Source organism: Schistocerca americana, chromosome 2 (genome assembly GCF_021461395.2).
Source record: "Schistocerca americana isolate TAMUIC-IGC-003095 chromosome 2, iqSchAmer2.1, whole genome shotgun sequence".
NCBI classification, from domain to species: domain Eukaryota; kingdom Metazoa; phylum Arthropoda; class Insecta; order Orthoptera; family Acrididae; genus Schistocerca; species Schistocerca americana.
Genome location: NC_060120.1, coordinates 569,418,743 through 569,432,783, shown reverse-complemented (window position 1 = coordinate 569,432,783; position 14,041 = coordinate 569,418,743). Strand labels below are relative to the sequence as shown.

The following is a 14,041-nucleotide window of genomic DNA, read 5'->3' as shown; positions in this document are numbered from 1 at the left end:
GGAAAAATGGGTACAACCAGAAGCAAATAAGACACGCACTCAGACAGACTGCGCCAAGAGAACAAGAAGAAGAAACAGAAGAACACAAGTCAATGGTGTGCATTCCGTTTGTCGGAAACACCTCAAGAAAAATCGGTAGAATCCTGGGGAAACACAGTGTGAAATGTGTATTCCGACCCCCTGCAAAAACCTTGACTCTACTGGGTTCAGTGAAAAATGGCCTAGGCCTTCGAAAACCAGGCGTTTATCAAATTCCCTGTCAGTGCGGAAAATCATACATCGGGGAGACAGTCTGCATTGTAGAAGAGAGGTGCCGCGAACACAAGCACCATACAGAATTACGCCAGGCCACTAAATTAGCCGTGGCTGACCATTGTATAAAGACTGGCCATACTATGGACTACGAAAAAACAAAAATACTCTGTCAATCCTCCTACTTCTGGGAGTGCGTTACTAAAGAGGCCATCGAAATCCGACTACAGGACGATCTAATTAATAAAGACAGCGGCCTTCGACTTAGTTAGGCTTGGAACCCGCACTCAGCCTGGAGAGAAAGATGTGGTCCCAGAAATCGAGGAACGCCCCCGACGGCGGCAGCAGGGAGACTGCAGACCCCAGTTCAGACCCAGGCGCCGCTTCCCCACCACCTCCAGTAGCCGCCGCGCCGGCCGCACCGAAGACACCAGGAGAGGAACGGTGGATAGGGTAATGGCTTGTATATATAGGGCGCCGAGAGGAACAGCACAGCATTCGTCAGGAACCACCTGAAGATGGCAGCGTGTACGTCTGCCGAAATATTGTGGAGGAATTACGACGCTACCCGGTCGGATACCCGAGAACTGTTCAAATTAGAAACATGATTCACCACTGAACACAGTACGGTGCCACTCATCAGCAGTCCCTGCTTCCTTGTCACGTCAACATTCCAAGCTCAGTCGTTTGTATTGTGCTGTTAACGGTTGCCTACGCATGGGATAGTAATTCTCTAATCTAGCCGCAGCTAGTCTGTAACCAATGATGTAGTATGTCACAGAATGTTGCAAGAGTCCAGTACTTGTTCTCGGATGGCAGGCGGATACGTGAAGTGGTACGATGTGCTCGGTGCACAATATGGCGATCCTCTTTTCTGGTAGTCAGACTTTGTTGGCTACAACCTTCGTGACTAATATGTCTGCTCTTACGTTCCCATACAGTCAGTCCTCGGGGCATTGTCACATCCAAATGCCCAGATTTCACGGTTCGACAAGCTGGCCATATGGAGATCAACACTGAGGCTCCTTTGATACCCCATCAGGTACTGATAACGCTGTCACACATGAGAATATAGCCACCTTGTGCATTAATTTTGATGGAGAGGCCGGCCGGAGTGGCCGAGCGGTTCTAGGCGCTACAGTCTGGAACCGCGCGACCGCTACGGTCGCAGGTTCGAATCCTGCTTCGGGCATGGATGTGTGTGATGTCCTTAGGTTAGTTAGGTTTAAGTAGTTCTAAGTTCTAGGGGACTGATGACCTCAGAAGTTAAGTCCCATAGTGCTCAGAGCCATTTGAACCATTTTTTTTTTATGGAGGGGATAAGGTAGTTACTGTAAGAACTACAGGTAACAGCCTTGCTAGCAACTTAAAATACAGTATTATAAGTGAGCTGGTGGATCTAAGAGAACACTTTCCTATGGTGTTTGTGCAGGTTTTACAGCATCATGATCAGAATTGGGTTAACACAGATATTAGCCTTGTTAACAAAGAGCAGAGCGAACTGGTTTCGATTGCAACAAAGTGTCGTATCTGTGTAGTGCCTCTTGCTGCAATTGAGATATCGTGATACATAAATCATCGCCTGCACCTGAATTGGAGGGGCTAGGAAAGATTAGCTGAACATCTTGCACGAAGTGTAATAGGGGCCACAAGCACATAAGATTATGTCCCTGTGGTTATTGGAATCAAAGGGGCAAATTCTTTTGGTTCGAGTAAGGTTGCGGATGGACAGTACTGAAAGAAATTGAAACGGAAGATAACCAGAAAAACAAAATTATTTTGTTTCATCAGAACATTAGAGGCTTGGAAAACAAGATAGACGAGTTTATTATATGCCTAGAAGATGTGGAAAATTCTGAAGTGACAGAAGTTCTGTGCGTCTCTGAAAGCACGTAACCACAGGGATGGAGAATTTATATATCAGGGGTTATCGACTATCATCATTTTTGTGTAGAGCTAACATGTAAAATGGAGGAGTTGCAACGTGTGTAAAAGTTTGACACAAAGTCAAAAATATTGAAATAAATAATTTTTGTGTTGATCAGAAGCGTGTACTTGTGAGTTTTTACGACAAAACATTCTCTGATAATTGTAACAGGCTACAGATCCCCTCTAGGAAACTTTCAGCTATTTAAGGAAAATCTAGATGCATTATCGAGTTACCTGTCAGACAAGAAGAAACAGTAGCTTTGAAGATTTTAGTGCAGATTTCTTAAAAGATACGGACAGGAAAAATTAACTAGAATTTCAGTAGTCGATTATCTAACTCGTGTGGATCAAAATAGTAGGACACTGACTTATAATATTTCTATAGACAGTGCTCAGGTTGAAACAATTAATATGCACGTTTTTGGTAATGGACTTTCTGATCATGGTGCACAGTTAATGGAAAGAAACAATGTGGCATCTTTCAGTATTTAACTGGTTCATACAAACCAATGAGGCTTGTTAAAAAGAACAGGAAACAATATTTTAAGAGATGTTAATGTCAAATTCAATTTATTCCATATCAAATTTGTGTCAATATTTTTAAAAAAATGGCTCTGAGCACTGTGGGACTCAGCATCTGAGGTCATCAGTCTCCTAGAACTACTTAAACCTAACTAACCTAAGGACATCACACACATCCATGCCCGAGGCAGGATTCGAACCTGCGACCGTAGCAGTCACGCGGTTCCGGACTGAAGTGCCTTGAACCGCACGGCCACCGCGGCCGGCAATATTTGAAAGTTGCTTTCCTAAAATGTTATCCAGAAGATACAATAAAAAACAAGTAAGCCATGGACAACTAAGTGAACTAAACTCTCATGTAAGAGGAAGACGGAAATTTATATAAAGATCAGAAGAAATCAAGATCCGAGTTTACTTGCATAGTATTTTAACGAAAGTCATAGAAATGTCCAGAAGTATGCACGTTTTAACAGAAAGAAATAATGGAGGTAATAAGAAAACGCTATGGTATATTGTCAAACGGGAAACAGGACAGCCAGATGGTGTACAAGATACCGTAACAATTAAACTAAATCACAATGTTTGATGGATAATTCACAAGTTACGAGTACTTTTAACAATCACTTTGTAAATGTAGCAGCAAAAATAGGATTAAGTGTTTGAAGTGAAAAAGCAACAAAATATATTTAAAATGTTATTCCAGAAAACTTTAAGCAATTGGAAATAGGATCGACATCCTTCATTGAAATTAACAGAATTAAGAAGGTTCTAAAAAACAAAAGCTCATATGGTGTTGATGAAATGTCAAAAAGAACTCTGAGAAGTTGTTCCAATTTAATTAGTAAGGTCCTTAGTGATATACGTGATGTGTCACTGACACAGGGAATTTTTCCAGGCAGCTTAAGCATGCAGCTGCTGAAAAGTGACTAGACGTAGTTACACAACTATCGTCCAATTTCTTGACTTACATCTTTTTCCAAAATATTCGAAAAAGTATTGTATTCAAGATCAGTCTCACAGTTAAGTAGAAACAACTTACTTAGCTTATCACAGTTTGGATTCCAGATGGGTTGTTCGATTGACAATACCACTTGTACGTTCACTTGTCAAACAGGACAAGAGTTATATAGTAAACTATCGCCAGTTGGTATTTTTGTGATCTTTCCAAAGCGTTTTACTGTGTAGGTCACATTATTCTCTCAGAAAAACTTAAGTTTCATAAAACTGGTGGTTTTTTAATCACAGTTAACAAACAGAATGCAAAAGATTGTGCCAGATAACTGAAACAATGTTGGAAGGGTAGAGAGCTTTAGTGATTGGACAGAAATCACAAAAGGAGTCTCATAGGGTTCAATTTTTGGTCCACTCCTATTCTTTAGATATGAAAATGACCTTGCATTTAATATTCAACAGGCAGAATTGGTACTTTTTGCACACGATGTTAGTATTATAATACACCCTATGTGAGCGAAAGCAACAGAAGAGATTGTAAATGATATTTTCCAAAGAATTATTGAGTGTTTCCTAATAATGGACTCTCCCTAAATTAAAAAAAAATAAACACTCTGTATTCTGTTCTGTCAACAAATAGAGTCATAGAAACAATGGCAGTCACACATGAGCAGCAGTGATTAAATAGAGTAGAATGCTCCAAATTTTTGGGCCTACTTGTTGATGAAATCTTGAACTGGAAGAAGCATATTACTGAGTTTCTCAAACAATTAAGTTCAGCTAATTTTGCTTTTCGTATAATTGCTAGACTTGGGAACAAAAGAATTAACCTCCTCTCATATTTTGCATATTTCCATTCAATAATGTCGTAAGGAATAATTTTCTGCGATAACGTATCACGTAGAAAGAAAGTACTGATTGCAAAAAAGCGAGCAGCAAATATAATATGTGGTGTTCACCCGTAGACTTCAAATAGACATCTCTTCAAGGAGCTAGGGATTTTACCTGCGCCGTGATAATACATGTATTGGCCAATGAAATTCATCACAAATAATCCTTCACAATTTGGGAAGAACAATTATGTTCAGAATTACAACAAATGGTTCAAATGGCTCTGAGCACTATGGGACTTAACATCTGAGGTCATCAGTCCCCTAGAACTTAGAACTACTTAAACCTAACTAACCTAAGGACATCACACACATCCATGCCCGAGGCAGGATTCGAACCTGCGATCGTAGCGGTCGCGCGGTTCCAGAACTACAACACTAGAGGCAAAAATAACCTTTTATTACACGTTACTGAAGCTATCAGAAAGTCAGAAAGAAGTTCAATATGCAGCAAAAAAAACTTTTAATCATTTCTCCAGTACCGTAAAATGTCTGACAGATAGGAAAGCAAGTTTTAAATCTAACTTAAAATCATTTCTCCTAAACAATTGCTTCTATTCCACTGACGAATTTCTCTTCATTAATTGGCACCCTGTAAAAAAATAAATAAAAAAATAAAATATGTAGTTTCATGAGTAGGACTAAAAAATAGTGTTGTGCTTAGTGTTAACACTAATCGTGTATGTGTATCCTGTGAACTGACTCTTTCCACGTCATTTCAATAAAAGAATCGTTCAAATGATTTATTGAACATGTAACTAACTAACTTTCCATAATCAATTATTCAAAATGTCAGTCACTGTCGCATTATTTATTTTGCCGCCAACCGGTTTCAACCCGCGATGGGGTCATCTTCAGGGAAATTCACACTGTACAGTTATAATATTAGTAAATAATGATAGATATATTATTTATTATTTACTATGTTTTATATTACAACTGGAACAAACTTTAAAACTTACCATTTCTTGCTTAAGCATGTAACTACCGTTGGTCACCATGGAGGGCGTTACCGTCTGCCCACGTGTTGTTGGCCGTTATTTAAGTTCATGCAGAGAGCCAACCATGCATAGTTACCAACCGTGCACAGGCAGGGTGACGACTCCAGCGAACGGCCAAATGGGTACAAAAATCTGTTTATTTAAGTAACTTTGACTAATTGCTTGTAGATTACCTACATCATTACTTACTAATATTTCAACTTTACAGTGTAAATTGCCCTGAAGAAAATGAGATTCTGGACTGGCTTACTGGTCTGCTTTTTATTGCTTCTTCACGTGTTTGCAATGCACATGCAAGAGAACACACAAAGGCACTAGTTTATAGTTTCAGCAGAAAAAAAAATAGACGAGGAGTAGTAAATTCCCCAGTCAGTTACCAGAACAGGCGGCTACCCTGGCCCGTAACTTCGTTACGATACTGGTACGCATAGCAGCGAATGGTGTTACAGATCTTGGTACATGGGAGTGCAGATTCTATTGCTCTAAATGAAACTTTAGGTTAAAGTACTCGTTACAATGAAAGTGATATACAAATACACGTAGCTAAATTTACGATGGAAACCAATAACACTACCCATCGCGGGTTGAAACCCGTTGGCGGCGAAATAAATGATGCGATTGTGACTGTCATTTTGAATAATTGACTATAAGTAAACTAATCGCTGTTTATCTCCATACAACTATGTTGTCTAAAAAAAATATAACTTTCCATAGGCAAACCTACGTTTCTAGCATTTGTAGACTTAGAGAAAGCTTTTGACAATGTTGACTGGAATATTCTCTCTCAAATTCTGAAGGTAGCAGGGGTAAAATACAGGGAGCGAAAGGCTATTTACAATTTGTACAGAAAGCAGATGGCAGTTATAAGAGTCGAGGGACATGAAAGGGAAGCAGTGGTTGGGAAGGGAGTGAGACAGGGTTGTAGCCTCTCCCTGATGCTATTCAATCTGTATATTGAGCAAGCAGTAAAGGAAACGAAAGAAAAGTTCGGAGTAGCTATTAAAATCCATGGAGAAGAAATAAAAACTTTGAGGTTCGCCGATGACATTGTAATTCTGTCAGAGACAGCAAAGGACTTGGAAGAGCAGTTGAACGGAATGGACAGTCTCTTGAATGGAGGCTATAAGATGAATATCAACAAAAGCAAAACGAGGATAATGGAATGTAGTCGAATTAAGTCGGGTGATGCTGAGGGAATTAGATTAGGAAATGAGACACTTAAAGTTGTAAAGGAGTTTTGCTATTTGGTGAGCAAAATAACTGATGATAATGGAAGTAGAGAGGATATAAAATGTAGACTGGCAATGGCAAGGAAAGCATTTCTGACGAAGAGGAATTTGTTAACATCGGGTATAGATTTAAGTGTCAGGAAGTCGTTTCTGAAAGTATTTGTATGGAGTGTAGCCATGTATGGAAGTGAAACATGGACGATAAATAGTTTAGACAAGAAGAGAATAGAAGCTTTCGAAATGTGGTGCTACAAAAGAATGCTGAAGATTAGATGGGTGGATCACATAACTAATGAGGAGGTACTGAATCGAATTGGGGAGAAGAGGAGTTTGTGGCACAACTTGACTAGAAGAAGGGATCGGTTGGTAGGACATGTTCAGAAGCATCAACGGATCACCAATTTAGCACTGGAGGGCAGCATGGAGGGTAAAAGTCGTAGAGGGAGACCAAGAGATGAATACACTAAGCAGATTCAGAAGGATGTAGGTTGCAGTAAGTACTGGGAGATGAAGAGGCTTGCACAGGATAGAGTAGCATGGAGAGCTGCATCAAACCAGTCTCAGGACTGAAGACCACAACAACAACAATCTTTCACTGTGGTAATTCAGCAACTGAGGTTGTTCCTTCCCCTTGTAGAACCTGAAGAACATACCAGATCTGGTAACAACACTGATTAGGAACAACGCTAATGCACTCTCGTGGTCGTTCTAGCTGTCGGAGAGAATTACAGTTCCAATAATTTACATACTCGCCCATTCTGTACATGTGGAGTGAGTTACATTGACATGTGACCATGTGTTCTGGAAGCTTAGCTTCATTTGTCTGGAAGACTCTTTGCTTTAGGAATCTCCTTAGTGATTCATTCACCCCATCATCGCTGTTGTTCTGTATATGCAATATCAAATTTTACTGAGCTCTTTGTACGGTGTGATTTGTGGTCGTGGGTGAGCAGAGACGTGTTGTAGTGTGAAGGCTGACACGTGGCCGCAGGTACGCCGTGGCGACGCGCGACCTGGAGCCGGGCGCCGAGGTGCTGACGGAGCTGCCGGTGGCGGTGGGGCCCAAGGTGGACAGCATGCTGTGCTGCCTCGGCTGCTACGCCTACAACGACGGCTCGACGCTGTGCTCGCGCTGCGGCTGGCCCGTCTGCGGGCCGGACTGCGAGGCGGCGGCCGCCCACGCGCAGGCGGAGTGCGCCGAGTTCTCGCGCGCCGGCGTGCGCCTCGCGCCCGTCGAGGACCCCGCCGACAGCTGCCCGCAGCTGGAGTGCATCCTGCCGCTGCGCGCGCTGCTCGCCAAGGAGCGCGACCCGGCGCGCTGGCAGCGGGAGGTGGCGCCCATGCAGGCGCACAACGACCGCCGCCGCGACACGCCCGGCTGGCACTCCAACCAGGTCAACGTCGTCTCCTTCCTGCGGGACCGCTGCGGGCTCGCAGACAGGTGATTACCGCCAGTTCCAATGACCGAGAGGGACGGATGAAAATGTACAAATAAACGAGAGTTTGATTGAAAGTAAATTGTGGTGTATACGTATCTACTCTCATCTTTACTTCAATAAAGTACAAAGTAATACACATATACCGGTTGTCTGTCCTAAGAGTCGTCAGGCGCACTTCCTTTGGTGTTTAGCAATTTTGTTGTTGCTGGAGTCGGTCCAAATAGATACTGGTCATCACGTCTTTCTACGGACAAAATAATGTTTAAGACAGAATTTTATGCGCCCATTCAATAGAACGGTCCCAAATTAGTATGCTGCGATATTCATTCTATCGATATGTATAAACAGGGACAGTACAATACGAAGAATAAGCAGTACTCCAAAAGCGACTGAGCAGCGCGGCTGCATGGCGGTAGCAGTCAGCACAGATGATGGCAGTGCTGTCGCTGCTGGAGTACTGTTTATTCTTTGTGTTTTACTGTTCCTGTTTATACATACCAACAAAATGAATCTCTCACTAGACTAATTTTGGAGCGCTCTATTGAATTAACAGGTAAAATTCCGTTTTAAAAATCACTTTGTTTTTGATGTGACACAAACGGTTGCTTTCCGTTGATAGTAGGCATCGCATGAAAGACGTAACAGGCAGTGTTTGTTTGGGCCAACACCAGCTAGACACTACAAAACAGAATTGCAAGTATCTGCCGAAACACCAGAGAAAATGTGCCTGACGCTCTCAGGAGAGATATTGACACGCCAGGTTATCCGAGCACATTAACGTGCTGCTTCCTGGACTCGGGTAGGCGCACCGGCCCCGGATCGAATGCGCTCGGCGGATTACCGCCAAGGGCCGATGTGCCGGCCAGCCTGGATTTGGTTTTTAGGCGGTTTTCCACATCCCCCTCGGTGAATACCGGGCTGGTCCCCATGTCTCGCCTTAGTTACACGTCTCGCAGACATCTGAACACTTTCGTACTATTCCATGGATTACACTAGTCACAGACAGTTGGGGTACGTTAATTCCTTCCCGGGGAGTACGGGGTGGCGGCAGGAACGGCATCCGACCACCCCTTCAGCTAACATTGCCACATCCGATTAACCATGCCGACCCTGCGTATCAGCGGGAAAAAAGGCACAAGCAAAAGAAAAGAAAGAATGGCTTGGTTCAAATGGCTCTGAGCACTATGGGACGAACTTAGAACTACTTAAACCTAACTAACCTAAGGACATCACTCAACACCCAGTCATCACGAGGCGGAGAAAATCCCCGACCCCGCCGGGAATCGAACCCGGGCACGGGAACCGAGAACGCTACCGCACGACCACGAGCTGCGGACAAGAAAAGAAAGCAAAAAAAGCTCTCAGGAGGGATATCCTCTAAACCAGCCAAAAGAGCTCGAACATGTTCCTGTTTATATAAAAGACTCTAACTGAAAAGTGGAGTACCAGCTGTCCCATTCCACCTTCCTCAGCACCTTTAAAAATTTTCCCAAGAATTTTGCCATGCGAACGTATTTGCGGTTTCTTTAACGTGCAACTTACCTCTCACTCCCGCAAGCACCCCTAACTGCAACTCGCTCACACCCAGAAGTCCATCATTGTAAGTCGCTCATACCCATCCACTCCCACTCGTGCATCCTCACCAACTCATTCAGATCAACTTATTGCTATTATCTCTTTGTGTCTGTCACTGTCTCCTCTCTCACAGCCACAGTTTTCTTCGTTCTGTCCTATTTCTACAGTCTCCTGTCACTGTCGCTATCTTCCTCTTGCTCTCTCTCGCTGTTACCATCTCATCCGTTCCTTCCCACTGCTGCTGTCGCTTCTCACAATCACTACTTCTCTCCTGCTCGTTGTCATTGCCACACGCTCTGTCTCCCATTATCACTGGCTCTCACCAAATTCCTCTTTCTCCTTCTCTTTATTTCTCTGCCACTCGCACTTTTCCTTCACTTTTTTGCTAGCAGTGTTCTGTCAGTCTCAACTGTCTTCCACCGTTACTGAGTCCCCTTCTTTCTCTCACACTGCCATTGTCTCCTTCGTTCTTTGCAGCATTTATTACTTTTTTGTGTCTTTCCCACTGAAGTTGGCTCCTTCTCTCTCAGCATAAAAAAGCGCGAATGTGTTCGCATGCCAACATTTTTGGGGAATATTTAAAGGCGCTGAGGAAGGTAGAATGAGGCTCTTGCTACCCCACTTTTCAGTCAGAGTATTCTAAAAACAGGAGCGTATTAGGCTGTCTTGTGCTCTGGTAGGAGCATTTCTCCGCTGGTTCCCTTCTTTCGCCTGCTACAGCAGAGCACGGTCAATCATACGAAAATAACTTTATGGGTCAGTAAAATTTTCATAAATGATAATTATTTGAAACCCTCAGCTGCCGACAGGCGTTCCTGATATACCTCGATGTGGACACCTGAAAATGTGTGCCCCAACCAGGACTCGAACCCAGGATCTCTTGCTTACATGGTAGACACTCTATCCATCTCAGCCACCGGGGACGCAGATGAATAGCGCGAGTGCAGAGACTTATCCTTGCACGCTTCCCGTGAGACCCACATTCCCAACTGTCCACAATCTACACACGTAATTAGGAACATTACGTATGAGATTGTGGACAGTTGGGAATGTGGGTCTCACGGTAGGCGTGCAAGGGATAAGTCCCAGCAGTCGCGCTCTTCATCTGTGTCCTCGACGGCTCAGCGCCGGCCGCGGTGGCCGAGCGGTTCTAGGGGCTTCAGTGCAGAACCGCGCTGCTGCTACGGTCGCAGGTTCGAATCCTGCCTCGGTCATGGATGTGTGGGATGTCCTTAGGTTAGTTAGGTTTAAGTAGTTTAAGTTCGAGGGTACCGATGACCTCAGCTGTTAAGTCCCATGGTGCTTAGAGCCATTTGAACCATTTTTTTTTTGCCGACAAGGTATCTGAGTGTGCTCGGTCAGAGAGTTTGCTGCCCTCTGTAATAAAAAAAAACTGAGTGAACGTATCAACAAAGAACCTGAACGGGTGTCATCGGACGTCCGCCCCGAACAAATTCAAGGAACGATATAGAAAAGAAAAAAGATGGACAGAGCGTCTGCCATGTAAGCAGGAGACCCCGGGTTCGAGTCCTGGTTGGGGCACAAAATTTCAACTGTTCCCATCGAAGTATATCAACAACACCCGTCGGCAGCTGAGGGTTTCAATTAATTATCATTTATTCTAGAGAAGCTACACGGTCATCTTCATATAAAATTTTCATAGTTCAGTTTGTCAAACTGAAATAACACAAAACTAATTTTACACTTCAGACAGGACTTAACGTGTACAAAAATGCTGCATGTGGTTCAGTGGTACAACATCGGGTACCCAGAGCTCTTCTGACGATATCAAAGACACTTTGGAGCATACTTCTCCGTGCTACATCACTTTATAAACTATGTTTTCGCGTCACGCCGGATTTTACGTGCGTATTTTAAGACTACAGGTAAGATAACCTCGAACCTCCGTATCTCGGAAATGAATGAATATATTAAGAAAATTTTCAAGGTTCTCCGAGATCGGTATCTTACGAATATATTGTAAAAATTACTTATATTTAATGCGTGTTATCCGTCTTGCAATCTTCTGCTCGGCTTTGGTAACCAAAAGCGATGTTTTTGGGGTGACCCTCGATAACGGATAAAGATTTTTCAAAACGGGAAGGTGACGCTTCTAGATAAATGCCTAGATAATATACCGTTAAATTTATCATTTATATGTCGTCTCACAGCGGATTTTACGTACACGTTTTATTTATGCAAGTATCATTAGTTCTGTATCTCGGAAACGGATAAAGATATCAAGAAAATTCTCAAGCCTCTTCAAGATCGGTATCTTAGAAATCAAGAAAATTCTCAAGCCTCTTCAAGATCGGTATCTTAGAAATATATTGCAAGAATTTTAGCCATTTGCTGGACATAGCTGTCTTGGAATCCGCGGCTCGTTTTTGGTACCCAAAACACATGTTTTTCGCGTTTTATCAGGAACCACCCATGAACTAAACGGCGTCTCCATAAGCCCCTTACGGTGCGCCAAACACAACATACGATGCAAAAAAGAAGGAAAAAAACCAACCGATTTGCGCCATTTTCCTAAGTAGGAGGAAATGTGTAATGTTCAAACATTGACCCTGTGCTTGTAGGATAGTTACAATAAGATGATCCTTCTGGTGGGTATACAAAAGGTCCCTAGCCCAGGGGTTATCCAGTACACTTGACCTACCTTGCTATCACAATTAGGATCTGAGGTCTGAGCCCCAGAAAAATCCCGTTTTTATGCGCGGCGCTTAGGAACACATTTGGTAGCGCATGCTGTCGCATGCGTATCGACAAGTATGGTTCTTACATATAATACATGGAAAACATACCAATGAAAATATTACACGTCATTTTGAAAATTAATCGCTAATTTTATTTTGAGAGAGAGACTTCCATCTAGCACTGTCCAGCGAATTTTCGATGGTGATGAGAGCTGAGAAGAAATCATTATTCGTTTCCATTCCGAGGGCTTAGGAACATAGTGTGTGGGCAGATGACATTGCCTCGCTCAATGTGACGAGTTGGCGGTTACTCTTCGTTACCTTCCTCGCCCTCATCCTGACAGTCCAACAGTTCAGCATCGGTTAGAACACCGTGGACACCGTTGTCATTGTCTACATCAGGGGTAGTCAGCCTTTTTTATCTACCGCCCACTTTTGTGTCTCTCTTAGTAGTAAAATATTCTATCCGCCCTCCAGTTCCACAGTAATGATGATTCATAAACTGGGGAACTAACTTCACTGATATAAGCTAGTTAAAGCATATGATAATAATTACATGCCAAATATTTATGTCAAAGTTTTTCGAAAACCTAATGAAAATGTTTTTAAAGCACTACCGCCTACCGCCCACCGTGAAAGCTGGAACGCCCACCAGTGGTGGATGGTAGGGACGAGGTTGGCTACTGCTGGTGTACACGAACGAAATCCTCAAAGGTTAACTCACCGCAGTGGGTAGAAGTTCCCATCATGGAGACCGGCAGGACTGAATTCGTTAATTCTTGGGACTCTAATGGCTGTTCCACATTTTTTCTCTGCATTGTAAACTCATACTTTCTGAAGCAATTATAAAGAGTGGTAGGACTGATGACATTTTTCCTAGAAACAGCGTGATTTCGCCGTTTGTCCTGCTATGAATTGTTTCAACTTCTGAGACCCGTCCATGTTAAAGGCTAGAAGGACAACTGTTCTGTCCTTGCTCAGTTTTCCTCCATGATACTTTTCGCCTCTGACTGCTGGGTTGCGATAAGGAAGACCCGTTTAGTCTATGTTGGATATGTTGCTTGGGTCGTAGCCATTCGGGAGCTGTTTCAGTTGATCAATTCACTCAGTACAAAGGGAATTGTCTTTACTGGCATTCTCTCCGCAGGGTTTTCTAACGTGACGGCGTGGCTTTTTTTTCTTTTTAATTTGAGAGGCATCCCTCACTTGCATCAAATCCTTCAGTCTCTTCAGCATGAAAGAGCCCACGGTAACGTTTTGCCCTCTGCACTGATTTATCAGCTTGAGCATCCACTCCTCAAGATGTGGAAATGCGCCCTGATGCGACCTTTCCCTTCCTGCGCCTGACATCTGCGGCGACACGATCTGTATTTTTAAAAATAATCGATAACGTGAAGAGTAAAATAGCGAATTGTTTTGCAACATCTTTTTTCGAAACTCCACTATCCACAGCTTCAATAATAAGCTTTTCTTCAATAACTGAAACACTCTTGTTCTTTCTAGCATTCATGGCGTTTCACAGTTTGAAGAAACAGAGATTCGTTACAACTACAA

The 14,041-nt window shown here is 43.1% G+C and overlaps 1 protein-coding gene across 1 annotated transcript in view; it reads left to right on the top strand.

Annotated features, from left to right (window-relative positions):
* The window catches only part of LOC124595546 (SET domain-containing protein SmydA-8), a 262,407-nt gene that overhangs the window by 121,141 nt on the left and 127,225 nt on the right, over positions 1-14,041 (top strand). Inside the window, exon 3 of the mRNA XM_047134324.1 lies at positions 7,766-8,215. Within this exon, the coding sequence (XP_046990280.1) occupies positions 7,766-8,215 (450 nt within the window). The remainder of the gene's footprint in view (positions 1-7,765; positions 8,216-14,041) is intronic.